We start from the raw sequence: 27,969 nt of genomic DNA, 5'->3' as shown, positions 1-27,969 counted from the left end.
TCACAGCACCCTCATGGCTATTATCTTGAGCTTTCAGAATCCTGAATCAAGGCAAACCTAAAGCTAAAACCCTTTGGCAGCTGCCAGCAGAAAGGACAGCTGGACTCTGGGTGCATGGTCTTTTTCTTCATAGTGCTTCCTCAAGAATGTCACAGTAAAGAAGCAGAGGGAAAAAAAAAAGCCTCTGCAGGTAGTTTATGATAACAGGGATGAAACCAGGTGGAATGATATCATGCCTTCCCAGGGGCTCCAAGGCTTTCCACTGAGTTCAGTGTTGCCTTAAAGCCTTGGAGCTTTGAAGTGTTGGGGAGGATATAGCCTGCCCTACATAGAAAGGAGCCTTCCATAGGTTATATTTGTGTCATTCTTGATATCCAGGAGAGGCCAGAGGCAGCCAGGAAGGTCTTAGCTGGGTCTGCACAGGACAAGGCTCACATAGTGGCTAGTTTATCCTATGGAGTTATATACTCTAGGCTCCCTCCCATTTTCCCCCAGAACAAGCTAGGCCGTTCATTCACCTTAAACTAGGCTAAAGAAAAGGATGACACGGTCTTGTGAAACAGATATAGCCAGGTGCACCTATAAACCTAGCTACACAGGAGGCTGAGACCTGAGGATCTCTGTGCCAGCCCAGACAGACAAATCCAAGACTTCAAAAAGTAGCCAAGCATACTAGAGATGCTACAGAAATACACATCTCCTATGGGTGAAGACAGAGGCCCTTGCAGAAGGAACATGGCTAAGGTCACAAGGCCCAACAGGGAGAGATAGAGAGTGTCATACATAAAATAAGCTCCTCCTTGGGGACCATAGTGTATGTTGGGCACTGATATTATTCATCACACCATGATTGCCACCAATAATTCTGACCAGCTCCTTGCCCCTGGGGCCCAAATGCCAAACATCTTGTGTTCTAGACTATCCTGTTGAACCTGTTGCCAGGGCTCTAAAGCCTCTGGAAAGCTACTCCTTCAGTTCCAGCCACAATATCCTCCAAGGATATCTCAGAGAAGGGACAGGATGAGAAAGACAACATAGGTTGGAGAGTTCTAGGTTTACAAGCCTCAAAACTCTTCTCACAGCCCTGTTCTGGGCAGCTGCTCAGTGGCTTCAAAGAATCTCTTGCTGATCCTTTTCCAGACAGGCTTCCTCAAGACACTCTATGGGACTGAATCACAGGCAACAACCAGATGGCTTTTCTCTACTGGTCTCAGGTAATGGCTTGAGAGGTCTGCATAGGCCTACAGTCATACCAGGCTTGTGCCCAAGTGCTCTGCTGAGGTGAGGAAGATAGACATCCCAGGGGAGCCCTGAGGGTTCAATTCACTCAGCTAGAGAAGAACATGGCTTCCTCCATGGAAGGCCTCAGTGGCACCATGACAGGCACTTCTGAAGCACTGTAGATTCTGGAGTAAAATCACAAGCTCTCCGAGAGCATAGGGTTAATTGTCAATCTGGCAGGGCTTATCAGCTATGAGCGACAAGGGTCCCATCCTACAGAGTGGGTAGTTTGTTCGCAGGTATAAAGAAAACAGCATTTCCAAATTACTAGAAACCCATCTGCTGTTCCATACCTCTGTACTGCTATTTGTTCTAGGCAGACAACTTTTGCTGCATGTGTTACACCCTTAGAGGGGTACAGAGGAAAGATACTGAACATCATGTAATTATTCACCCTTTTTCATCAATCTGGCACAGAGCCCTGGTACTCTGCCATGATCTTTGTTATCAGTGGTTCCTCTCTCATGGCATGTGCAGATGGGAAGGATCATCTGTTTGCAGAGTGTGACCCACCTAACAGAGGCAACTTCCTGCTGAGTCTATGCTCCTAACAGACCACTCAGAGTGGGTTTGGTAAGGTGGGCTCTAGGAGAGCAAAGATGCACACCTGATCACTACTATGCTAGCAGACAGTCCTCTCTCACCCTTCTTCCTGCCCTTCCAGGTCAAGGCTTCAGTATCAGGGGCTTCAGGAGATACTTTCCTGTATTCCCAATCCTCAATTGTGATTCTTCTAGCTATCCCCTTTCTATAGCTTCAATCAAGGAAGGTATGTCTCAGTGGGCCAGGATTTTCATTTGAAGGACTGTACTAATCACAGTAATGTGTACCACACCTTGTGCCTTTCCACATAAAAAAGGAAAAGAGAATGACAGCTACCCAATACTAATGCAAGTGAACCTCTTATCAACACACCCTGGGTCTCCCTAGCTCTAAAGCACAGGCAGGACACAGAAGCAAGATGTAAGCACCTGAGCTTGGGAGAAGTCAAAATCCCACTCTCTATCAGCAACTCCAGCAATCTCTTCCTGGGATAAAAGCCCCTGCCCTGCCCTGCCAGGCTATACCAATTTACCAAGACAAGGGTGAGGCTGAGGTACACTCACCTGCCTACAGATCATCCTGCCCTGATTCTGAGTCATTTAGCCAAGGATTCTGACATTCTTACTTTGAGACCACACCTCACACTTGGTTTCACACTTGAGGCCAAAGAACACCTTGCAAAAGGTAAACAAAACTTCCACATCTTCCCACAGAAATCTTTGCTATTGCAAACTAACACCCATAAGCTCCCAAGGTCTGAGTCGAACAGTCCCAAGTATGAAATATTCCTGTTATCACATGCCCCAGTGAGATCCTACAGAGCATTCCCTTTGCCCCTGACAGTCCTAGAGGCAAAGATGTCCCTGCTGAGCAGTACAACCTGTAAGAAAGCACAGGAAAAACAACATCCTGACTGGATGCATCATCTTTCACCATCCTGCTCTGGCTAGAAGGTAGCACTCAGGTCTACTAAATACTCACTTGAGAAAATGCAATTTTGATGATAGCTAAATTCACTATGTTAGGCAGACATTCATATAAGAACTTTGAATGTCCTTTAGGTAAAGGAAAATTACTGCTACCAATAACAATAACAATAATAACAGCTATTCCTTCAGCACGTCTTTTTATTTATTTGTTTATTTATTTATTTTTGCCAGTCCTGGGGCTTGAACTCAGGGCCTAGGCACTGTCTATGAGCATTTGAGCACTTTTGCTCAAGGATAGTGCTCTGTTACTTGAGCCATAGCACCTCTTCTGGATTTTTCTGTGTATGTGGTACCAAGGAATTGAATCCAGGGCTTTGTGCATACTAGTCAAGCACTCTACCTCTAGGTCACACTTTTGGCCCAAGTATACCTTTTTTTTGTGTGTATTTCTAAGCATTTTAGAGCATTTAATTAATTTAATTCTCATAACCATCACCTTATTTACCAATGCCACTTCTACTTTATAGATGGTAAACTAAAAGCACTGGGCAATTAAATAATCACTACTGTTAGCAAAGCTGCCAGGATATGATTGTAGACAACATGGCTCAAGAGCCACATCCTTAGCCGCTAGGCCATACTATTTTACAATCTGGCTACAGTCTTCCCCCCTCCACCCCAGTCCTGGGCCTTGAGCTCAGGGCCTGAGCACTGTCCTTGAGCTTTCTCTAGGCTAGAACTCTACCACTTGAGCCACAGCACCACTTCTGGCTTTTTTCTATGTATTTGGTACCAAGAAATCAAACTAGGCAAGCACTCTACCACTAGGACAAACTCCCGGCCCCAAAGGCTATAGTCTTTGAGCTCTGTTTTCTACCATGACTAAGGAGAGCCAGTTTGTGCATGTGAGAGTGTGAGTGTGCATGTGTGCATGTGTGCACACTCCTGGTGCTTGAGCTCAGGGCCTGGGAGATGTCTCTAAGCTTCTTTTTGATCAAGGCTGGTGTTCTACTACTTGAGCTACAGCTCCACATCCACCTTTTTTTGATAGTTTATTAGAGAGATAAAGAGTCTCACAGACTCCTTCTGAGGCTGGCTTTGAACTGCAATCCCCAGATATCAGCCATTTGAACAGCCAGGATGATAGGCATGAGCCACCAGTGACTAGCATGACTCTGCTTCTGGTTCAATAACTCTGAGTACTGATATATAGAGTGGAACAGTGGGGAAAGCCTGGAAATGTGGCTTAGTGGTAGAGGGTTTGCCTAGCATGCATGAGGCCCTGAGTTCTATTCCTCAGTACTATATAAAGAAAAAAATAATAATAGCCAGGTGCTGGTGGCTCATACCTATAATCCTAGCTACTCAGGAGGCTGAGATCTGAGGATCCTGGTTCAAAACCAACCCAGGCACTGAAGTCTGAGAGACTCTTTTTTTTTTTTGCCAGTCCTGGGTTTGAGCTCAGGGCCTGAGCACTGTCCTTGGACTTTCTCAAGGCTAGAGCTCTACCACTTGAGCCTCAGCACCACTTCCAGCTTTTTTTCTACGTATGTGGTACCGAGGAATCCAACCCGGTCTTCATGCATGCTAGGCAAGCACTTTAACCACTAGGCCAAACTCCGGGCCCCGGCGAGACTCTTATCTCCAGTTAACCACCAGATAACCAGAAGTGAACTGTGGCTCAAGTAGAGGAGCATTAGCCTTGCACTGAAGAGTTCAGGGACAGTGCCCAGGCCCTGAGTTCAAGACCCAGAACTGATACAAGAAAATAAAAACATTTAAATAATAAAACATTTTTTTTTTTAAAGCAGTGGGGGCATTCAACCTGGTAACAGGACATTAGTTGGGCAAGGCCTTGTGGTTCTATCAGCACTAAGAGAAAACAAGAAAAATCTCAAAAACAAGAGAGAGAAAGAAAATCAGAAAGCAAAACTGTCACTCCTCCTACGCAGTCACTGCTACAAGGTTACATCAGTTTGGTGAAACTGGGCTCCAAATGAAGGTCTCCAAATTGAAGGCAGGCTGCAGCCAAGAGACCTGACTGCAGACAGGTACCAGGACCAAAGATGGCTTCTTGAAGCCCACCACATTGATAAAACACAGTAAGACAAACAACAGTCTCAACTCATGTAGCCATGATAGGATGCAAGGGGCAGAGGGTAGCTGAAGATGTGGCTGAAGAAGAAACTTCTGGTAACAGAGTCAGTGGCCCAAAGCAGACAAGGAGTACTAATCACAGAGTAGAAAAGCGGTCTGATATGGACACACCAATCATGGCCATAGAAGTAGCCCAAGAAATAACCCATGGGAGAGACAATGGCATAGGGATGGAAGAAGGGGGCATATTAGAAAGCAGTAGAGTTGCTGTGGGATAAAGAACAGGAGGGACTAAAAATTACTCTGAGCAGCTCACTTGGAAGCTGAAGAGGTAGTGAATGAGCAAGGCAGGAAACACGGGAGGACCTGGCCTTTGCAGGAAAATAGCCTCCATTCCTGCTGGACCTTATGCAAAGAGCTGTTGTTTCTGAAGGGGTGACCTGCTCAAAGGTGAGTGAAATCAATGGAGCAAACTGAGTTCTGCCAAAGGGCCCCTTGGCTGCCCCTTCTCTGCCATTTTAAGGGCAGCCAAGCTCAACTTACTATCTGCAGACCACAGCAAAGTCTGAGAACCTCTCAGTTCTCAAGGAAGGCAAACACTATGCTCCCATCTTCATTCCCACTTCACTAATTAAGAACTCAAAAGGAACAGAGAAACAAGGAGCTCAGGAAAAAGGAAAGCAGAGACAGACAATCCTCTATAGTGGAGGAGCATTTACCTAAGAGAGAAAGGGGAAGGAATCAAGTCAGTCTGGCATCAGTTCAGATTGGCTTCACATACTTGACAGGATCAGGGCTGTAAGAAAAATAGCTTCCTTCCACACATGGGCTGCTCATCCCTCACAAGCTTCTCTCCCAAGGGCTCAAAAGATGAAGAATCAAGAGCCAAAGACCAAGTACTAGCAGTTGGAAAGACCAAAGCTGGGCTTCCTATATTAATCTCTTTCTTGGACTGACTCAGACAAGGGCTACTAGACTCACTCTCCAGCTCCTTCTGCTCCTAATGTGACTGAGGCTTGGCATCTACATTGCCACTGCCATGCCATTTTTTAAATAAAAGCTTGCCTTTTCTGTGGTCTGTACTGGGGTTTAAACTCAAGATCTTATGATTCCTGGGGCAGATACTTCTACCTACCTAAACCGCATTCCCACCCCTTTTTTGCTTTAGTTATTTTTCTAGGAGAACCTACCATCTATATGGCTTCCTGAATAGTTAGGATCACTAATATACACTACCATTCCAAATGACATGGGGGTCTCACAGTTTGCTTAGGCTGTCCTTGACCCACTATCCTTTGCTATCTCTATCTGCCAAGTCGCTGATGACTCAACCATTACACCTAGTCACCAAAAAAAAAAAGCATTCTTGAAGCCAGGTGCGGTGGCTAACGCCTATAATCCTAGCTACTCAGGAGGCTGAGATCTAAGGATCATGGTTCAAAGCCAGCCTAGGCACTAAAGTCCACGAGACTCTTATCTCCAATTAACCACCAGAAGACCAGAATGGCCTTGTGGCTCAAGGATCAGGACAGTAGCCTTGAGGTGAATATCTCAGAGATAGCATTCAGGCCTAGAGTTTAAGTCCTACATCCAACAACAACAACAACAAAAAAGCATTCTTAGAGAAGTGGTCAGCAACAATGGAGGCACATCGTTAGTGGCTTATAGTTCAATTATCCATTAACCTGACCATACTGAGTTCAGCTAAATTACCTCCTAAAGGCCTTGTCATTTCCACCCTCTCCTCCTGTCTTTCTAGGACAAGTTATTACATGCTCTTCTGGACTACGTCTCAGTAGTCCATGTCCTAACTTGGCCTTCTTGCATCTGCTGCTGTCCTTCCCAGGGGTATGCAATCTTCTGTCCCAACAAAACACCTGGGGAAACCCATACTTTCCTCACCAAGCCCTGTCAGCTACACAGAGCAGCCCCACTGGCCTACATCCAACTCCCAGCACTCAGCTCTTTTCTATTTCCTTCACAATTGTGTTTAGAACTCTCCTCCTCCCTATTAAGCCTTCCTCAATTCTTGTCATCCCATCACTCCTCACCTGATTCTCATCCTTCAGATTACTGCCTGAATGTCACCTGCCAGGAACACCTGAATCTAGAACATTCTCAAGGCATCCTGTACTATCCTGACCAAAGTGCAAAGAGCCCAGTCAAGGTGAGGTTATCAAAGTACAGGTCTCTTCTACCGGGAAAAGTTCACAGGGACAGGAACTGGGACCAAGTCTGTTTATCCTGTGCTGGGCTTGGTGCCTAATACAAAGTAGGTACACAATCAACTACCAATGTCATATGGTTATGATGAAATGAGATGCACTCTATAAAGCATCTAGCACAGTGTCTGGAACATAGGGGCACTAGATCACCCACAGCTCTAACAGGAGCTGGGTGGCGAAGAAGAATCTCTGTTCACTCTGCCATAATGCTGCTGGAGAGCAGCCCTTCAAGCTTTCAAGCTTCTCATGGAGAAAAGCAAACTGCCTGGTGACAATCCCCCAGGAGCTCAATGGCACAAGGATACACAGAAGGATTGCCAGTGCTAATGTTTACAACCAAGGCCTGATCCAGAGAGGACAGACATCTCAGGAGACAGTACCTGCTCTGACAAGTTTCCTTGTAACACTGGAAGGGCCACCCCACAGGGCTAACCCCAGGGCCTCCCTGGCCCAGATCAAGGGTGATTCTTTTCATTCTATAGCCTCTTCTAGGATGAAAGAGTATTGCCTGCCATCACTTTTTTTTTTTTTTTTTTTTTTTTTTTTTTTTTTGCCAGTCCTGGGCTTGAGCTCAGGGCCTGAGCACTGTCCTTGGACTTTCTCAAGGCTAGAGCTCTACCACTTGAGCCTCAGCACCACTTCCGGCTTTTTTCTATGTATGTGGTACCGAGGAATCGAACCCAGGTCTTCATGCATGCTAGGCAAGCACTTTAACCACTAGGCCAAACTCCCGGCCCTGCTGCCATCACTTTTGAATGCTGAAGCAGCAGCCTGAAACTAACCCCACTCAGCAATCCAGACTGGCTGCCAAGATAATAGGACAGACAAGTCAATGGACTCAGTGTATCTACTTGTCTCACTACTTACACCTGCTGATGTTTTTAGTGTGTGTGGGGGGGTGGTAACTATTATTATTTAATTTATTAAGAAAGCTGGCTTGAAATTCACTATGCTACCCAAACGGGCTTAGAATCTGTGCTCCTTCTGCCCACCAATCACACTCCAAACAACTCAAACAGCCTTCATGTCAACCAATGGCCTCTAAGAAATGAGAAACAGCAGTTGCAGAATGGCTTGTAATGCTATCCTTTGCCTCAATCGCTTGGCTTAAGATAAGCACCCTGAAAATAAAATTTTCCTCAGTCTCTGAGCTGCTCTCATGATTCTTCATGAATCAGGAGAGGCTAGGAGAACAGAGCAAATGTTCTTTTAAACAGTAACTCACCAGGAAGTCTGTTCATGTTGACTCCTTGAGCTGAGAGTCCTATTCCCATGTACCTTCAAAAAAAAGCACACACACAAAATTTTTGGTTATCAACTGAGTATTCCTTCTCCCTTTTTAAATATTTCTTGGTAAAAGACAAGGAAAATGGTAAAAAGTAATAAATGTAGCATCTTCTGACACACTAGCTGCACTTGGAAAGCTTTTACATTTTTGATTTCTAATGAAAAGAATCTTACTCCCTCTGTACCTAAAGAAACACAAAGTTGTCTATAACCATGACCCCTCTGGCTTTAGCCAGAGTACCACAAAGTACCACAGCTTCCAGCTTCCTGCCTTTCTTGCTTCAGCTAAAAAAGTAAAATCTATCCTAGGTAGTAATTGACAAGAGAAATGCAAACTCAAACCCACTCTTCAGCCAGATGCTGGTGGTATGCATTTATAATCCTAGGAAGCAAAGATCTGAGGATCAGGGTTCAAAGCCAGACTGGGCAGAAACATTAGTGAGAGTCTTATCTCCCCAGTTAATTACCAAAAAGCCAGAAGGAGAGCTGTGGCTCATGTGGAAGAGTGCCAGCCTTGAGGAAAATAAATAAATAAAAGCTCAAGCACTGAATTCAAGCCCCAGTACTACAACACACATGCACACACACACACACACACAGAAGTCTGGAGGTATGACTCAAGTAGTAGAGCACTTGCCCAGCATGTGCAAAGCCCTGCACATCTCCAATATCACCAAAACAAAACAAGAGCAAAAGATTTGACAGATTTTTCTCAAAAGAAGGTATACAAATGGTCAAGAAGCATATAAAAGACGTCAAACTAATCGTAAAGGATATGCAAAGCAGAATCATACTCAAGAATATGATGAGAACAGATGCAAGGTGTGGTAACTCATGCCTGTAGTCCTAGCTTCTCAGGAGGCTGAGATCTGAGGATCATAGTTAAAAGCTAGCCTGGGTGCTAAAGTCTCAGAGACTCTTATCTCCAATTAACCACTAGAAAACCAGAAGTGGCACTGTGGCTCAAGGGGTAGGGCAGTAACCTTAAGCTGAAGAGCTCATGCACAAGCCCAGAGTTCAAACCCCACAATTGACTGAAGAAAAAAAAAAGGATATGATGGGACTGTGAGCTGGTGGCTCATACCTGTAATCCTAGCTATTTAGGAGGCTGAAATCGGAGGATCGCAGTTCAAAGCCACCCTGGGCACTAAAGTCTGTGAGACTCTTAGCTCCAATTAACCACCAGAAAACCAGAAGTGGTGCTGTGGGTTCAATATGGTAGAGTACCAGCCTTGAGCTGAAGAGCTCAGGGACAAGGCCTAGGCCTAGAGTTCAGGCCGCACGACTGACCAAAAAAAAGAATATGATGGGGGCTAGGAATGTGGCTTAGTGTTAGAATGCTTACCCAGCATGCATGAAGCTCTGGGTTTGATTCCTCAGTACCATATAAACAGAAAAATACAGGAGTGGCACTGTGGCTAAAGTGGTAGAAAGCTAGCCTTGAACAAAAGCAGCTCAATGACAGTGCCCAGGCCCTGAGTTCAAGCCCCAGGACTGGCCAAAAAAAGAAGGAAGGAAAATATGATGATGGGCATGATGAAAAATTTAAAGCCAAACCTATTTTCCTAGACACATGCTGCAGGACCTTCATATCTAAGGAGCCAGAAATACAACTCCTCTGGTGGGCTCAGGAGGCACTTAGAAATGACTGAGCTTTCCAGAGGTCCTTGCTAAAGTTGAGTAATTCCGTAAGAATAGGTGTGGTAAATTTTTCTTCAGCAAGCCCTTGAAGTCATTCATGCTTTCCACAGGCTGTGTTACAACAGTGCTAAGGACAGGAGAGTGGGGTGCTGGATTCAGGCCTTCAAAGTGTCAAGTCAGGGGTGAGTTAGAGAGCCAGGGTTCACTGACTCAAAGCTGAGGATTCCCTGAGGGAAGTGAAAGACCTGGTGAAATAGGCAAGAGGAAAAAAGAAGTGTTATGTGCCAGGCAGATGCAGCCGAGGGATGCAAGACATACAGGCAAGGAAGCTGCCACACAGTGGAAGAACTGAGAAATCAGTATGACTGGAACACAGGCTGGGAAGACCTAAAAAGAGCCGAAGCTGGGCAGGAAATGAAGACTGTGAACACAGTCCACATGCTAGCTTAAGGAGCTTGAACTTCATGGAAGGTCAAGGGGAAGCCACCGAAGGTGTAGCAAGGGCACAGATGAACAAACGATATGCAGGAAATAGATTGAAGAAGCAAAAGTGAATGTTACCAACATCCCTGTGGAAAACGACAACTATTAGAAAAGACCAGGAGCTTGAGAAAGTCAAGCTCACTTTAGAATGCAGTGAAAAGCTGGGTGTTGGTGGCTCATACCTGCAATCCTAGCTACTCACGAGGCTGAGATCTGAGGATCTTGAAGCTAGCCTAGGCAAGAAAGACCATGAGACTCATCTCCTATTATCTACCAAAAAGAACCATAAGAATGGCTCAAGTGGTAGAGTGCTAGCCTTGAACAAAAAAGCTCAGGGGCAGCAAATAGTCATCAAACCAAGGTCAATTCTCTGAGATCTACTCAGACTTTTTAGAGCCAAGATACTCAGCAGGCACCAGAGGTACCAATTCCACAGTTCTGTTCCTACCCTGGTGTTGTTATCATGCACAAATGTCTGGATGAGAAATATCCTAGCAAAGAATATACTGAACGTTCTCAGATTCAAATCTCACTTCTGTCCCCAAATTCACCATGGGCCCGCGGCCCAGCAATTAACAAGAGCCCAGAGACACTTCAGTATGGCCACTTACAGACTCAGACAATGGAGTAGATGGACTGGTGTTTAGGGAGGGCTAAGAACCCCACTGCTCATTGTATTATGCACTGGGGACTCTTCCAGCAGCAAAATCTGGTAAATCACTCCATTCTCAAAAGACCAATCCTGGTACATCTAAAAACAAATGCCTGTTTACCTGGGATTGCTAAGGAAAAGAAGGTGAGTATTTGCTTCCTGGTTGGTAACAAGCCAGGCTATGCTAACAACACAAAGGTTACAGGCTGTCTTGGGACAATCTGGAAAGAATGGAGAAAGTAAGGGTTCTCATTTCCTAAGCAAGTGGCAGGACAGAGATGGAACAGCTTGGCTCCCCAACACTTCACTTCTAGGCTGATACATTCTGAGATCAGAATCTATCTGAGGTGCCTTAAAGGGGAGTGCTCTAATCTATATAAGTCTTCTTCTATATAAGGGCAACATGGGAGAGGAAATAACACTTGACAGACAGGTGAGACAGCCAGGAAGTCTAAAGGAAGAACAGACAAGCTCTTCATGGCAGCAAAGCCATGAGTTACCCTTTAAAGTCTCAGTTTCTATCCTTTACGACCAAAACCACAACGCAAGCTAGAGTTACAAGGAAAGTCACTTAGCCAGCTGTGTGGCTCCAGAGTGAAGCAGGCACTGTGTGGGCCACAGTAAGCAGAAATCCACCAGACAGTGATTTGGAAGAATAGTTGCAGCAAACAGTCTCAGCCAAACACCTAAAGCAGGTGATTGGCAACCCCAAAAGGTCCACATTGAAGCTCCTACCATACACCATCAAGCAGCAAGAAGTCAGATTAGGGCCCTAAAAAGAGGGCTGCCTTGAGCTAGGAGCTGGTGGCTCACATCTCTATTTTTGAAGGCAGACTTGGCAGGAAAGTCCACATGACTTTTATTTTCAATTAAGCACCAAAAATGCCAGAAAGTCAGGCTGTGGCTCAAGTGGTAGAGCACTGGCCTTGAGGAAAAAAAAAAAAAAAAAGGCTCACAGATAGTGCCTAGGCCCTGAGTGCAAGCAGTAAGACCAGCACAAAAAATAAAAACAACAACAAAAGATTGCCTAGCCGGGCATGGTAGCTCAGACCTATAATCCTAGCTATTCAGGAGGCTGAGATTTGAGGATCAAGGTTCAGAGCAGCCAGGGCACTGAAGTCTGTGTGACTCTATCTTCAATCAATCACCAGAAAACCAGAAGTGGCGCTGTGGCTCAAGTGGTAGTCTTGAGCTGAAGAGCTCAGGGACATAGCCCATGCCCAGAATTCAAGCACCACAACCGACCAAAAGAGAAAATAAAAAAGAATAGATGTGGGTCGGGAGTTTGGCCTAGTGGTAGAGTGCTTGCCTAGCATGCACGAATACCTGGGTTTGATTCCTCGGTACCACATACATAATAATAATAATAATAAAAAAAAGGCGGAAGCGGTGCTGAGGCTCAAATGGTAGAGCTCTAGCCTTGAGAAAATCCAAGCACAGTGCTCAGGCCCTGAGCCCAAGCCCAAGACTGGCAAAAAGAAAAAAAAAAAAAAAATAGCTGTGACTCCCGAGGCCTAGGCTCCTCAACACATGCCTGCCCCTTCTGCCAAATAAGCAGGTGAACCTCAAGTCACACGGAGAGACACAAGTTCACTTGTCAGCTTAGATCCTTTTTTCCTCTAGTTTGTTTATTTTATTTTTATTTGATATTTTGTGGGTCATAGGGCTTGAACTTGGCCTGGACGCTGTCCCCAAGCTCTTCAGCTCAAGGCTACCTCCCTACCCCTGGACCTGGGTGTAGTCCCTGAGCTCTTCAGCTCAAGGCCACGTCCCTACCCTTGAGCCATGCCCCACTTTCTGGAATTCTAGAGATTAACTGGAGATAAGAGTCTCAGGTCCTTTCCTGTCCAGCTTGGCTTTGAATCTTGATCCTCAAATCTCAGCCTCCTGAGTAGCAAGTATTACAGGTGTGAACCATCAGTCCAGCTTTTCTCTAGTTTTCTACAATTAACACTAACTGCCTGGCTTGTTGTTTGTTTTGAGACTGGACCCTACTATGTAGCCCATGTGACTTCCAAGTTACAACCCTTGTGCCTCAACTTCCTATGTGCAGGGACTTCAGTACAGATGTGTGCCACTACACCCAGCCCTGAATAACTTTCACAGAAAAACCGCTATGGCTTTTTGGTTTTTGTTTTGTTCTTCTTTTTTTGGTGGTACTGGGATTTGAATTCACAGCTTCATACTTGCTAAGCCATGCCTCTAGGGGGAAAAATCAGTGCTGACTGTGCCCATCAGACTCTCTGGATGATCCCAGGCTGAACAGTACAGGTAAGACCCAGACTCACTTGGCACCTCCTGCTCCCAACCACAACCACAGCGTACTCTCAGGAACCCTGCTGCCATGTGACAGACTGTTCAGGTCTGCTGTGATCCAGGCAGGCCTGGTAGTGGATAGAGAACAGGATCTTAGAAACTGAGGCCACCTGTCTTTCATACCTTCCAGACATGTACAAGGCTAGAGGGAGGAGTCCACTTCTTTGCCACTTCCTACCAGTCCTGAGAGAGCTGGGAGTCCCCTGCATGGGAAGCTCCATTAGCAACAGGTCTGGTGCTCCCTTCCAACTTCTGGAAGGAAAGCACCTGATGAGTATTAAGGTGACAGAAAATACTTCACAGCAGAACTTAAATACCCCTGACTCTGAAAAGTTGGTGTCGTACACTCCAATCTAATTCAGAACCATGGGTCTTGGATTTCAACCCTTCATCTCAGGTTCCCTATGAGAAGATAAGATGTTAAGACTAAAGGACTCCTGAACTTCTTTCTAGCTCTGACCTAGAGACTTCAGTTCTTAGCAACACATTTCTTAGCAAAGTAACATCAATATGTGCATGGTATATATTGCAAATGTGCTGCACATAAATGCAAACCTAAGATGAGGCAGACCAAAGTCACCAAGGCACATATCTATCTTCTCAGTACTTAGAAGGAGTTTGAGCTTGGGGCCAGCCTGGGCTACACAGTAAAACCCTGCTTCAATAAACAAGTAACATTACCAAAGCTGGGCACCATTGGTTAATCTCATATTGTTACTGTACCTGACTTTGTTACCTGGTATATTGTATATACATTTATTTATTTGAAATAGGAAAGGGAAGGGGAAAAATAAGATGATTGGGAGGGGGTGGGGAGAGGGAAATGGGGACAAAAACATGAGAAGGGGTATCAATGTGTGAGAAGTAATGCCCCTACTACCTGGCAAATGTAACTGTAACCCCTCTATACATTACCCCAACAATTAAAAAAAACAAAAAGCTGGGCACCAGTAGCTCACACCTATAATCCTAGCTACTCAAGAGGCTTCTGTGAGATTCTTATCTCCAATAAACTATTCATAAAAAGCCAGATGTGGGGCCAGAAGTTTGGCCTAGTGGTAGAGTGCTTGCCTAGCATGCACGGAGACCTGGGTTCGATTCTTCAATACCATATATACATAGAAAAAAAGCCAGAAATGGTGCTGTGGCTCAAGTGGTAGAGCTCTAGCCTTGAGAGAGCCCAAGGACACTGCTCAGGTCCTGAGTTCAAGGCCCAGGACTAAGGACAAAAAAAAAAAAAAAGCCAGATGTGATACTAGCTCAAGTGGTAAAGCTAAGGCCTTGAGCACAGAGGCTCAGGACAGAGCCCAGGCCGAGTTCAAGTCCAAGACTGATTAAAAAAAAAAAAAAGAGGGCCAAGAGTTTGGCCTAGTGGTAGAGTGCTTGCCTAGCATGCACAAAAACCCAATTCCTCGGTACCCCACATACATAGCAAAAAGCCGGAAGTGGTGCTGAGGCTCAAGTGGTAGAGCTCTAGCCTTGAGAAAGCCCAAGGACAATGCTCAAGCCCTGAGCCCAAGCCCAGGACTGGCAAAAAAAAAAAAAAAAAAAAAGAAAGAAAAAGAGAATATATATATATATATATATATATATATATGTATAAAGTCAACTGGACACCAGTGGGTCAGGCCTATAATCCTAGCTTCTCAGGATGTGTAGCTGAGCAGACAAATGTCAACAACTTTTATCTCCAATCAACCACCAAAAAAGCCAGAAGTGGAAGCGTAGCTCAAGTGCTAGAGTTTAGATGAAAACAAAAATACAGTGAGAGAGCTGGGTGTGGTGGCTCGGGCCTATAATCCTAGCTACTAAGGAGCTGTGATCTGAGGATGGAGGTTCAAAGCCATCCCAGATACACTAAAATGTGAGACTCTTATCTCCCATCAATCCCTAGAAAAAAGAGAAGTGGGGCTATGGCTCAGGAGTAGGGCAGTAGCCTAGAAGAACTCAGAGATAACACCCAAGCCCAGGGGTAGAGGGTAGCCTTGAGGGGTACGCTTGAGGGATAGCACCCATGCCCAGAGTTCAAGCCCCATGCCCCCAACCCACATAGAAATACAGTGAAGGCCTGAATTTGAAGGCCCTGAATTTGAACTCTAATATTCCCCCCAACAAAAAGGATGAAAAAGTCAATTGACCAAATTATATGGACATACAAGGGTCCCCAATGAGCTAGGAACATTTTGAAGAGGCAAAACAAGGAAGCCAGGTGTAGTGGCTCACGCCTATAATCCTAGCTACTCAGGAGATCTGAGGATCAAGGTTCAAAGCCAGTGTAGGCACAAAAGGACCTGAGACTTATCGCCAATTAATTTATAGAAAATGGGAACTGGGGCTTGGCTCAAGGGTAATGTGGTAGGGTTGAGCTGAAGAGCTCAAGGATAGCGCCACCCAGGCCACCCAGATCAAGTTCAAGCCCCATGACCCACAAAAAAAAAAAAAAAAAAAAAAAGTTAGATGACTCATACTTCATGATTTCTGTACTAAAACATTACAGTAATCAAAACAGTGTTAATGGCATAAGGCAGACATATAGAACAAAGAAATGAAAAGTAAAGGCAAGAAATACACCCAAATTACTTTGGGTCATGATCAGACATAAGTTGTGACTGCAGAGGTAGAGTGCCTGCCTTGCAAGCTCAAGGTTCTGAGTTCAAATCCAAGTGCTCTCCCATCACACACAAAAAGGAAGAGTGCCAAGACCATTCATATAAGAAAAAAAGCAATTTCTTCAACAAACACTGATGGTGCAACTGGATTTCTACACACAAAATAGTGAAAGTGATGCCTCAGCATTATAAAATTAAGTCATAATTATATATAAAATTAAGTCAAGGAGCTGTAGCCATCTCTCAGTTTAACAGCACTTGATTTGTATGAACAAGGCCCTAGGACCTCAAAATAAAACAAAACAAAAAAATCCACAAAATGGATTAGTGACCTAAATATATAGTTAAAATTATAAAATTATTAGAAGATTCTTGATCTTGGATGAGGCATTAAATTCTTTTTTCTATTTTTTTTTTCCAGTTTTACCGCTGAGCTACATTCCTAGCTCAGTGGATTTCAAAAGCATGAAAAAACGAAAGATCAAAAAATTATACTTTAGGGCCGGTAGTTTGGTCTAGTGGTAGACTGCTTGCCTAGCATGCATGAAGAGCTAGGTTTGATTCCTCAGTTCCATATACATAGAAAAAGCAGGAAGTAGTACTGTGGCTTAAGTGGTAGAGCACCAGCCTTGAGAAAGCCCAAGGACAGTGCTCATTTTGGGTCAGGAGTTGGCCTAGTGGTATAGAGTGCTTGCCTAGCATACACCAAGACCCAGGTTCAATTGTTAGTACCACATACATAGAAAAAAGCTGGAAGGCAGGGCGCGGTAGCTCATACTTTTAATCCTAGCTGCACAGGAGGCTGAGATCTGAGGATCAAGGTTCAAAGCCAGCCCAGGAACAAAAGGACCTGAGACTCTTATCTCCAATTAACCTTTGGAAAATGGGAAGTGGGGCTTGGTTCAAGGGTAGGGAGGTAGCCTTGAGCTAAAGAGCTCAGGGACAATATCCAGGCTGAGTTCAAGCGCTATGACCCACAAAAAAATAAAAAAGCTAGAAGTGGTGCTGTGGCTCAAGTGGTAGAGCTCTAGCCTTGAGAACAGTCCATGGACACTGCTCAGGCCCTAAGTTCAAGCCCCAAGACTGCCCCCCCCAAAAATATATATATATAAATTATACTTTATCCAAATTAAAAGTGTTGTACATCAGGGGCCGGGAGTTTGGCCTAGTGGTAGAAGACTTGCCTAGCATGCATGAAAACCCGGGTTCTAGTCCTCAGTACCACATACATAGGGGAAAAAAGCCAGAAGTGGTGCTGTGGTTCAAGTGGTAGTACTCTAGCCTTGAGAAAAAACCCAAGGACAGTGCTTAGGCCTTGAGTCTAAGCCCAGGACTAGCAAAAAATAAAAAAATAAAATGTTGTATATCAAAAGCCATCAGAGTAATCCTAGCTACTCAAAAGGCAGAGATCTGAGGATTTTTTTTTGGGGGGGGGGGGGTAGGTCATGGGGCTTGAACTTAGCCTGGGCGATGTCCCTGAGCTCTTCAGCTCAAGGCTACCCTACCCTTGAGCCAAGCCCCACTTCCCATTTTTTAGGAGTTAATTGGAGATAAGAGTCTGAGGTCCTTTTGTACCTGGGCTGGCTTTAAACCATGATCCTCAGATCTCAGCCTCCTGAGTAGCTAGGATTATAGGTGTGAGCCACCTGATCTGAGGATTTTGATTGGAAATCAGTTCAGGCAGAAATGTCTATAATACTCTTATCTCTAATTAGTCACCAAAAAGCCAGAAGCAAAACTTTAGCTCAAGTGGTGGGATATCAGACTTGAGCCAAAAAAAGCTAAGGGACCCAATGCTATGGACATGGTATTAGAAATATAAACACAACTACATAGACATAAAAACTTATGACTCTAGAGATATAATGTTTTATTTCATAAATTAATATGTATCTATGATATACAAACCCTTAGCCTAATTTTGATTATGTTCTAAAAACTAAGTGCCAGTGATTGTATAGATTCCCTTCTTGAACACTTGTTTGTTAAATATGTCATATGAAATATGATGTAAAAATCAATGTTAATAAATTATTTAATAAAAAAAAAGTTAAGGGAGAGTGCTCAGGCCCTGAGTTCAAGCCACAATATTGACAGGGCACACACTTGGACATGGACACAGAGACACACACATAAATCCTTGAAAATGTTGCTACATGAAACAAATCAGACAAAAAGGACACACTATAGGTGTCCATTTGCAAAGGCTAACTAGAATAAGCAAATACATAGAGACAGAATGGGAAGAAATAAAAGGCTAAGAGGAAGAGGAAGAGGAAACAAAGTACTGCTTAATGAGTAGTTTCTGTTTTGAGTGATGGAAAGACTGTAGAAGTAGGGTGATAGTTTTATAACATCACAAATGTATATCACTAAACTGCACATTTAAAATGTGTTAATTGCATATTTTATGTCATAGATAATTAGTACATATGCAGAGTCACACCCCTATGGGTATGCATGACAGTATGAGCCTCATCTGGCTTTCCTGATAACACAAGTAGGCCCTTGGCACAGAGCTCAATGGAAAGCATCAGAGTATTTTGTATTCTGGCCTCCTGTCAGGGCCAGAAATAAGAAGGCCCTCTCCGCCAGCACAGAGCAAATGAGAAGAGTGAAGAACACAAACCCAGCTCTTTTTACTTTCTATCGATTTCTTCTTGGAGAGAAAGATTTTATGGGCTGGCAAACCCATAGGCACTTTTAATAATGATTGCATGAGACACATGAATCAATGGCTAAGAGACTTGAATATTTTTATTTAACCTCCATCAATGGGATGTCTCCAGACCAACAGGGCTCTAATAGGAAGTGATGAAGAAGAGAAGAGACAGACAAGGTCCTCAGCTATAGAGTGAAGATGGTTCTTAGTTCTTAAGGGTCTATGGGGAAAGTGTAGCCTCTCAGATGAGAGTCTGTCAACACTGTCCCCTACTCTAGACCTCAAGGAGCTCTTGGAATCAAATCTGACAGCTTCATCTTGACACCTAACACCTCAGCCATGGCTTAGTAGGCAATCTTATTCCTATCAAGACTTGCCCCAGAAAAAAAGAAATCAACAGCCTCTAAAACAGAGAGGACTCTGGAACTGTGGCTACAAAATGGTCCAAGGGGACCATTCAGGAAAAACACCAACTGACATTTAGGTCTGAAATGAGGGCTAGAATTTGACACTGGGAATGTGTATGGGTGTGTGCACGTGTGTGTGTGCGCATGCATGTGCACACTCAGGAAAAAGATGACCTCAGTCTTTTCCCGCATCCCTACCTAGTCCAGGGCATCTTATTTTGGTCCTTGGTGACAGAGGGGCTGAGCTCTACTCCATGGCCAAGTCCTCCAGCCTCACGGCTTGCAACATATCCACTTCATATTTCATTAATAACAAAACCCCAACAATCCCAGAATTACAAAAATGTTCCATTTGTACTTTTTTTTTTGGGGGGGGGGGTCATGGGGCTTGAACTTTGGGTCTGGGTGCTGTCCCTGAACTACTCTACAGCTCAAGGATAAGGCCCTACCCCTGGGCCTGTGCACTGTGCCTGAGTTCTTAAGCTAAGGCTATCGCCCTACCCTGGAGCCAAGCCCTACTTCCCATTTTCTAGAGGTTAATTAGAGATAAGAGTTCTTTTGTTCCTGGGCTGGCTTTGAACCTTGATCCTCAAATCTCAGCCTCCTGAGTAGCTAGGATTACAGGCGTAAGCCACTATACCTGGCTTCCATTTGTATTTTATTCATATATTTTTATTGTAATTAATAGAAGGGTTACATTATATTCACCAGATAGAAGGTACATTACTTCACAAACACTGATACCCTTTCTCATGTCTTGGTCCCCATTTCCCTCCCCCCAACCCCTTCCATTTGTATTTTCTTTTTTTTTTTTTTCTTTTTTTCTTTTTTTGCCAGTCCTGGGCCATGAACTCAGGGCCTAAGCACTGTCCTTGGACTTTCTCAAGGCTAGAGCTCTACCACTTGAGCCTCAGCACCACTTCTGGCTTTTTTCTATGTATGTGGTACCAAGGAATTGAACCTGGATCCTCGTGCATGCTAGGCAAGCACTCTACCACTAGGCTAAACTCCAGGCCCCTCCATTTGTATTTTGAAGAAAATTTCAGACATATATCTTTTAGATACAACCATCCATCCATCTCTTAGTGATGGTTACCTTTTTTTCCAACTTGATCCCTCACCACATAAACTTACTCCAGGACCCTTTATTCTTTTCCAGTGCCCCCCAAATAAAAATGGCATGTGATGAGCTAGAGATGTGGCTCAAGTGTTACAGCACTTGCCTAGCAAGATGAAGATCCTGATTTTAAGTCCCAATATTTGAGGGGAGGAGGGAGAGGGAAGGGAGGGGAAAAGGAAGAGACAAAGGGGAGGGAAGGCGAGATAAAAAAGAAAAGGTAGATGGTACCTACTAAGTTCAGGGCTCCAACCTGATGAGCCCTGTCTTCCTTTCAAATAGGCAATCTTCCCTACATACTAATCTAAGGGGAGACAGCATCTAGAAATTTCTTAGAAAATTTGTAGAAATTTCTCTAGAGGCTGTTCTTTGACCAAGGAAGGTTTCAGATATAAAGAATCAGCCATACTTCTCACTCTCAACTCACAGTTGGAAGTGAGTGGGGAGACCTCACCAGGGCAGTGGACAGCAGGCAGGCTCTAGTTCTCTCAGCCTATACCATACTCCAGGGTACCAACCCTAGACTAGAGCTTTCATCTTCAACACAGGTAAGGCACATGACAACTCAAGAGGCTCTAGAGTCCAAATAGCATGTTTCCAGAAGTAGCACAATGAATATGTCACCTGGGGAGAGACGTAGCCCAAATGCCAGCAGCCACCTGTGAGGGCATCAGCTCTGGGGAGGAGGGGGGGGCAGTCAGGGAGAACAGGGCTCAACCACCCCTGTACCTGCCTTGGGCAAGGACAGCACCTACTTTTCAGGACAGGCAGGCAGGACAAAGCCTTCCACAATCCACAGATAAGCAATGAACTTCTTCCCAGCAATTGTCTGACATGTTTCTATAGGGTAAGGGCCTGGATTCCGGAGCTCTCTAGACCAGACCAGGATGATGGCAGGGGAAGTCTTTTTTTTTTTTTTTTTTTTTGGTCAGGTGTGGGGCTTGAACTCAAAGCCTAGGCATTGTCCCTGAGCTTTTTTGCTCAAGGCTAGTGCTCTGTATCTTTGAGCCACAGCACCACTTCCAACTCTAACTCTAACATTCTCTCTCTCTCTCTCTCTCTCTCTCTCTCTCTGCTAATGGACAACAGATAAGAGTCTCCTGGATTTGCCTACCCAGACTAGCTCTGAATCATGATTCTCAGATCTCAGCTTCCTGAGTAGTTTGGATTATAGGCTTGAGCCACCAATGCCCTGGCAACTGGACTCAGTGGTTCTTTAAAACTCTATGGAAAATCACGTTGGGTGATCCTGACTCACAAGAAGGAAACTCTTGAACATGACATGGGACAGTGTTAACTTTCAGATTAAAGGTGGCAAAGGCAAACCGTACAAAACTCTAACACAAGCAGTCACTTTACTTGAGAAGCCTCCCTGGTTATTGTCTTCAATACCCCTCCCCTGCATCTCCCATATAGGCAAAAGGGGAAAAGACAACAACTGTGAGAACTATGCCCTGAGTAGAGGACCTAAAGCTCCTGGCCCCCACTGGAATGATAAACCAGACCAGCAGAGTCTCTTCTTCCCCAGGCAGAATCCGTTCATGGCAACTGCGCTCAGGACAAAGTCCACACTTTGGCCACAGTACACAAGAGGTTTTCAGTTTGGCTGCTGCCTACCTCATGCCCTGGTCTCACATCGGGTTTTTTTGTTGGTTTGTTTTTGTTTTTGTTGGGGGGAGGTGATAGAGAGAAAGGGGAGAGTGGGGAGAGGGGGAAGGGGGAAACTGGGGATTCCATTCAGGGTCTTGTGCTATTATCGTATTTTTGAGACAGGGTCTCATGGTTCCCTAGGCTAGCCCAAAACTCCTGAACTTAACTGATCCTCTTGTATAGAGCAGCTAGGACCACAGGTGTGCCACCAGGATCAGCTGTGCCTTCACATTATTTTAGCACCGTCTTCTGCCTGAAAATATCTGTCACCTCAAACACTCTCTTTCTGTTCAGCATCACTAACTCTTCTAGATGCTTTTCCCAAACTTGGAGGTAGAGAAGGAAGTCTATGCTGTGAACTACCCTGGATAGGAACCAGAGGCTGACCCTTGCTATATGCAATGTGAGGCTATGTGTAGAAACTTATCTCTCTTCTCTCTAGACAAGCATCAAGTAAGTCTGTGCTCTTGGAGCCCAACCTAGGATAAAATAATGTAGCAGGAATGGATAAGTGGCACTGCTGCCTGACCAAAGAAAGTCAGCAGTAGGAGAAAGCTGGTTGGCTGTGGCCAGCAATTCCTGTTCAAGGCTTAGCTGCAGAGAATAATCTCCACCCCTCCCCACACCATCCAATGCTCTAGTCTAGGCTTGCTGTTCTTGGGTAGAGCCACTCATCACATGTCAGGAGGCCTCTGCCACTGGGATGATATTACAGTCTATTTTGAGGGTCACACTGGAGCATTTGTCAGCTGGGCCAACCACACCCTCCATGTGTCATCACTAAGAGCCGGGACACTCACAGGTCTATAAATTCTGCCCAAGGAAGCTGTTCTTACTCCAAAGACCATCAGCTTCAGAGTCTGCTTGGTTTCTTGGAAAGATCAACCCTTATCTTCTGGTACCAGTGACAGTGTTCAGACATCTTCTCACCCCATCAGACCTGTTCCCAAGGTTCACAGCTCTGGTGACTTGGCAAAATACAGCTGAAGGCAATAAGTCTGTGCCAAGCTCTTAGCTCAAACACGGCCCCTCCCTCAGAGTACTCCCAAAAATGTGGGCAGAGCCCCAAAGCCCAACACCCTGACATGGAGCTAATTACCCTTCAGACTGATAAGTCCACAGGTTCTATCTGCTAAGAAACTCCTATTCATGCCTCATAACCAAGCTCAAGCTTTGCCTCCTCTTGAAAAGAACCTTTTGGTACATTCTCAGTTACTAGCAGGCCACAGGCTCCCTGAGGACAAGGCTGGCCTATGCTGGCTTGACTTCTGTTTTCATGCACCTGGCACAGGGTCTGGAACAAAGAAGGACAACTGAATACTCTATAAACCCTTCAAATAAAACCTTTCGGATCAAAGTAGTTTAGTGGGTTCTTCCACAAAAGATGTGAGGGCTGGGGGGTCTGACCTAGTGGTAGAGTGCTTGTCTAGCATCCATGAAGATCTGGGTTCCATTCCTCGGTACCACATACATAGAAAAGCCAGAAGTGGTGCTGTGGCTCAAGTGGTAAAACACTAGCCTTGAGGAAAGCCAAACGACAGTGCTCAGGCCCTGAGTGCAGTCCCCAAGAGTGGGGAAAAAAAAATGTTGTGAGAACAAGGGCATTTCGGGAAAACTACAACACTAAAAATGGATTCATGAATACCTTCTACAAAGGTGATATATGCCAATCTACAGAAAAGCCACATAGTCAATGAATAAGTACACTGATGAACCTAGCACATAGCTGTCATACTTTTCTAGTCCCACTCAGCACTGAGCCCCTTCCCTCCTTTCTGCTCGGTCCCCTAACACTATGATCCTATAAGAACCTAAGATGTTCCTTCTCTAACCCAGAGAAAGAATACAATAGCAGCATATACACATATATCTGGGAACAAGCAAGAACACATGGCAGGTTAAGCTATTCTATTGCACATTTTAAGCCCATAAGCCAAAGAAAGCCACCAAATAGCTCAGGGATTCAGGCCACTCTGACAAAATAGTTACATCTTAATTGTTCCATTTTCTAGAGATGCTGTAAAGCTAAATGAGACAACACAAGAAACTACAGAAGCAATTAATGCTTGGGCCATGAACAAAACTAGGGTTAAAAATATACCTCTAGGGCCAGGAGTTTGCCCTATTGGCAGAGTGCTTACCTAACATGCATGAAGACCTGGGTTCCATTCCTCAGTACCACATACATAGAAAAAGCCAGAAGAGGTGCTGTGGCTCAAGTGGTAGAGCTCTACCCTTGAGAAACCCGAAGACAGTGCTCAGGTCCTGAGTTCAAGGCCAGGACTGGCAAAAAAAAAAAAAATACACACACACACACCTCTAACACTGGCAGAAAAGAGGAAACATGTCAGTCAATGCCTATAACTGCTTGTGGCCTTGAAACTACTCCTGAGCTGGGTACCAGTGGCTCATGCCTGTAATCTTAACTATTCAGAAGGCTGAGATCTGAGGAGCGCAGTTCAAAGCCAGTCTAGGTAGGAATGTCTATGAGACTCTTATCTCCAATCAACCACCAAAAAAAAGCCAGAAGTAGAGCTGTGATACAAATGGTAGAGCACTAACACTGAGCAAAAAAAGCACAAGGACAGCACTTAGGTCCTGAGTTCAAGTCCCAGGGCCAGCACAAATAAAACAAACAAACAAACAAACAAAATACTCCCTAAGCTGGGTACCATGGCTCACGCCTGTAATCCTAGCTACTCAGGAGGCTGAGATCTGAGGATCGAGGTTCAAAGCCAACCCAGGCACTAAAGTCCATGAGACTCTTATTTCCAATTAACCACTAGAAAACTGGAAGTGGTGCTATGGTTCAAGGGGTAGAGTGGTAGCTTTGAGATGAAGAGGTTAAGGACAATACCCAGCTCAGAGTTCAAGTCCCATGACCAACAACAACAACAACAAAAAAAACCAAAACCCTGACCCACATCAATATCTGGCTACATGTTAACCATGAAAAGGCTTTCAGAGATTCCATAAAATGGATATGAAGAGCCATTCATACACTTTTCTATCAATGGTTAGCTGAAGCAGGCCATTGTAGACTTACAGACAACCCAAAGGACACAGATCCACTTAAATATTAAAAGCCAATACAGATTTCTTAAATACTCCTCTTCAGAGAAGTTGTTCATCTCTAAGTAGCTCAGCTGATATAGATAAAAAAGACTATAAAGAAAAACTCTCTTGCCTGTAATCCTAGTTACTCAAGAGGCTGAGATCTGAGGATCACTATACAAAGCCAGCCTGGGCGCTAAAGAAGGTGACACTCTTATCTCCACTTAATTACAAGAAAATGGGAAGTGGGTCTGTGGTTCAAGGGCTAGGGAGGCAGCCTTGAGCTGAAGAGCTCAGGGACAGCATTCAGGCCCAGGGTTCAAGCCCCATGACCCACTTAAAAAAAAAAAAAGAGAAGAAAAGCTCCATTTTCTTCCCTACACATTAAGAAATGCCCCTCGGCTTCCTTAGCAATATAAGACTCAAGCACCAACATCTGGGTCAACTTCATAACTATTTTAGAGGTGTTTAAGAAGTCATTTTCATTTACACTAGCTCAACCAAACTACATATTCTTTTATCAGATCACAGGAAGAGACTTTAAAGCCCCCTATCTGAAACTTAAATGTAAGTGTCTTATCTATAAAGGAACTAGATAGGGATGAAAGTGAAAGATGTAACATCTTTCCAATTAGAATTTTAGAGTCATAAGCCAGGCACCAATGGCTCACACCTGTAATTCTAGCTACTGAAGAGGTGAAGATCTGAGGATCACAGTTCAAAGCCAGCCTGGGCAACTCCTGAGACTCTTATCTCCAATTAACCTCCAGAAAACAGGAAGTGGCTTGGTGGCTCACACCTGAGTAGACTGAGATGTGAGAATCAGGTTCAAAGCCAGCCCATGCAGGAAAGGCCCTGAGATTGTTATCTCCAATTACACACACACACACGCACACACACACACACACACACACACACACACACACACACACACGAAGCTGGAAGTGGTACTGTGGCTCTAAGAGCCCTAGAAGAGCTCCCAAGCCCATGATTGACCACCCCCCCCCCCAAAAAAAGCTCAGGGGTAGTGCCCAGAAAAAGTTCAAGACCCATGACCGACAAAAAAAAAACAAAAACAAAAACAAAAAAACCTCAGAGACAGACACATCACATTCTAGAGTTAAAGGCAGCTTAGATGTTGGCCCTAGCAGCTGTCAGTACAGAAGAAACTGAAGTACAAGATGTACTCAAGCCCACAGAGCCCTCCCAGGAAAGGGAGTTAAAACAACACAGAGAAAACAGGCAAGATTCTGATTTTAGCAGTTCTGCTCCCATTTCAGCCACTTTATCAGATATTTTGCACACACCGTAAGAGGAGCAGTCCCCAGGAAAGAAAAACTACTCAAAACTCTTAGAAACACACACTCAAATCAAAGAAAAAGTGTGGCAAACTTCCCACATCAAGCCTGAGAAATAATTAAGAAAGCTTTTACCAAAGCAGTTACAGTCATGGTATTTCATATCGTAAACACAAGTTTTGTTGCAATCACTGGGAAAAAAAGATGACTGGAAAAAGAAAGGAAAAGAGAGTGAAAAACGTTCACTCTGATGTTTTTGTGTCTGTTTAGATAATCCTCAAGTAGGGTGTTGCCCTAATGCTGACTTTAATGAGGACCTTCTAAAGCTGGTCAGACTGGTGTTCAAGTCCCTGGACTGAAAAACAAATTTATGAACAATAAGGTCACTTGATTCTGACCATGTGTATATTGTTTACCAAGATGACAGTTGCTACCAGAGTTCTGATGAAAGCTGCGAAGACTTTTCTATTCCTTTGAAGTCTACTAGAGGCTCTATATGACTAAATGCCATAAAAAAGACCTTGAGTACAAAAGGAGGGAAGTCATGAACAGCACAGGCTAGTAGGGAAAATCCCATTCTGTGTGCTGAATTATTAATGTAAACTTGTTATTTGTGTTTCTGATCTATGAAATATCTAATTACATTGCTTAAAAAAAAAAAAAAAAAAAGAGGTCCCTGATTTACCCACAATGTGTCTACTTTCTATCATGGCCCAGTACTTAGCCCAGACCATGTCCCTAGTTAAGGAAGAGAGTTAACTCAAACCTGAGCAACTCAGCAAGTAGTATCAGCCACAGAAGACTCACCACAAGGAACAGCTCAGTGAGGAGGAAGGGAGGGAGAAAAGGGTAATAAAAAGGGCTTTACCCATCTCTTCCTTTGCTGATGATCTTCACCTCAAAGTAATAAATACCACAGGCAGCGGGTATGGGGTGAGTAGCTCGAACTGAGGCTGCATCTTTGTGATTTTTGCCATGACCTAATGGGAGAGGACAAGAAACAAATTTCGGCAGAAACAAATGCAAGTGGAAATCTCATTCTTCCCTGCTCCACTGCAACTTCATCCTCCTTGGCTGGAAGTAGCACTTATAGTCCAAGGAATAATTGGACAACTGAGTAAACACATAAAAATCCCACCTCTGGCTCACCTCCTTTTGATACTAACAGCCCGCCCTAAGCCACTGCCCTCCATAATAACAAAACAGGGTATAGACAAGGTGGAAGCTTGCAAGAGATATTGAGCTTCCTGGTAGACAACCCAGAACCCAGGCAGCCTGCCTGAGAGATCTAGAGGAAGGGGGAGGCAAACATGGATAATACTCCCAACAACAACAACTTTATCACAGAACCCCAGCCTCGTAGAGGATGACTAGCAGGCAGGACAATCCATTCACCAATTACTAATGGTGGGACGGTATCACCTCTTTTTGTAGACACCCTTGACACTAAGCAGAGGTAAACAGCCAGCCCACAGAGGCCCTAAGTACAAGAGCTAGCTCAGCACGAAGTTTGGACACCTGTTGGAGTTCTCTTGACCATTGGGTGTCTCAGGGCAGGCAAAGCAGGCAGTCACCCCTCGGCCTGGTCTGCCCCACCACTCTGAACACTTCACAGGGGGCTCCGGCCTAACCCGGAACACCCAGACAAGGAAAGGGGCGTGATGGAATGGTGTTAAATAACACAGCAGACGTTCTGGGCTGGTTCCCCCAGCAGCCAG

The 27,969-nt window shown here is 44.6% G+C and overlaps 1 protein-coding gene across 2 annotated transcripts in view; it reads right to left on the bottom strand.

Annotated features, from left to right (window-relative positions):
* The window catches only part of Ranbp10 (RAN binding protein 10), a 47,623-nt gene that overhangs the window by 19,334 nt on the left and 320 nt on the right, over positions 1-27,969 (bottom strand). Inside the window, exons 1-3 of one of the 2 annotated variants that reach the window (XM_090357418.1) lie at positions 27,770-27,957; positions 27,120-27,231; positions 8,301-8,353 (exon numbers count right to left, since the gene is read on the bottom strand). In XM_090357418.1, coding sequence (XP_090213544.1) covers positions 8,301-8,353; positions 27,120-27,231; positions 27,770-27,791 — 187 coding nt within the window. In that variant the 5' untranslated portion in view covers positions 27,792-27,957. Of the gene's footprint in view, positions 1-8,300; positions 8,354-27,119; positions 27,232-27,769; positions 27,958-27,969 lie in introns of those variants that run through there. The other variant, XM_090357419.1, reaches the window with a different exon arrangement.

The sequence above is a fragment of the Megascapheus bottae genome, chromosome 24 (assembly GCF_031878675.1).
Source record: "Megascapheus bottae isolate mThoBot1 chromosome 24, mThoBot2.hap1, whole genome shotgun sequence".
In the NCBI taxonomy this organism is placed as follows: domain Eukaryota; kingdom Metazoa; phylum Chordata; class Mammalia; order Rodentia; family Geomyidae; genus Megascapheus; species Megascapheus bottae.
The sequence above is the reverse complement of the archived record's forward strand: the minus strand, read 5'-3'. Positions and strand labels throughout refer to the sequence as shown.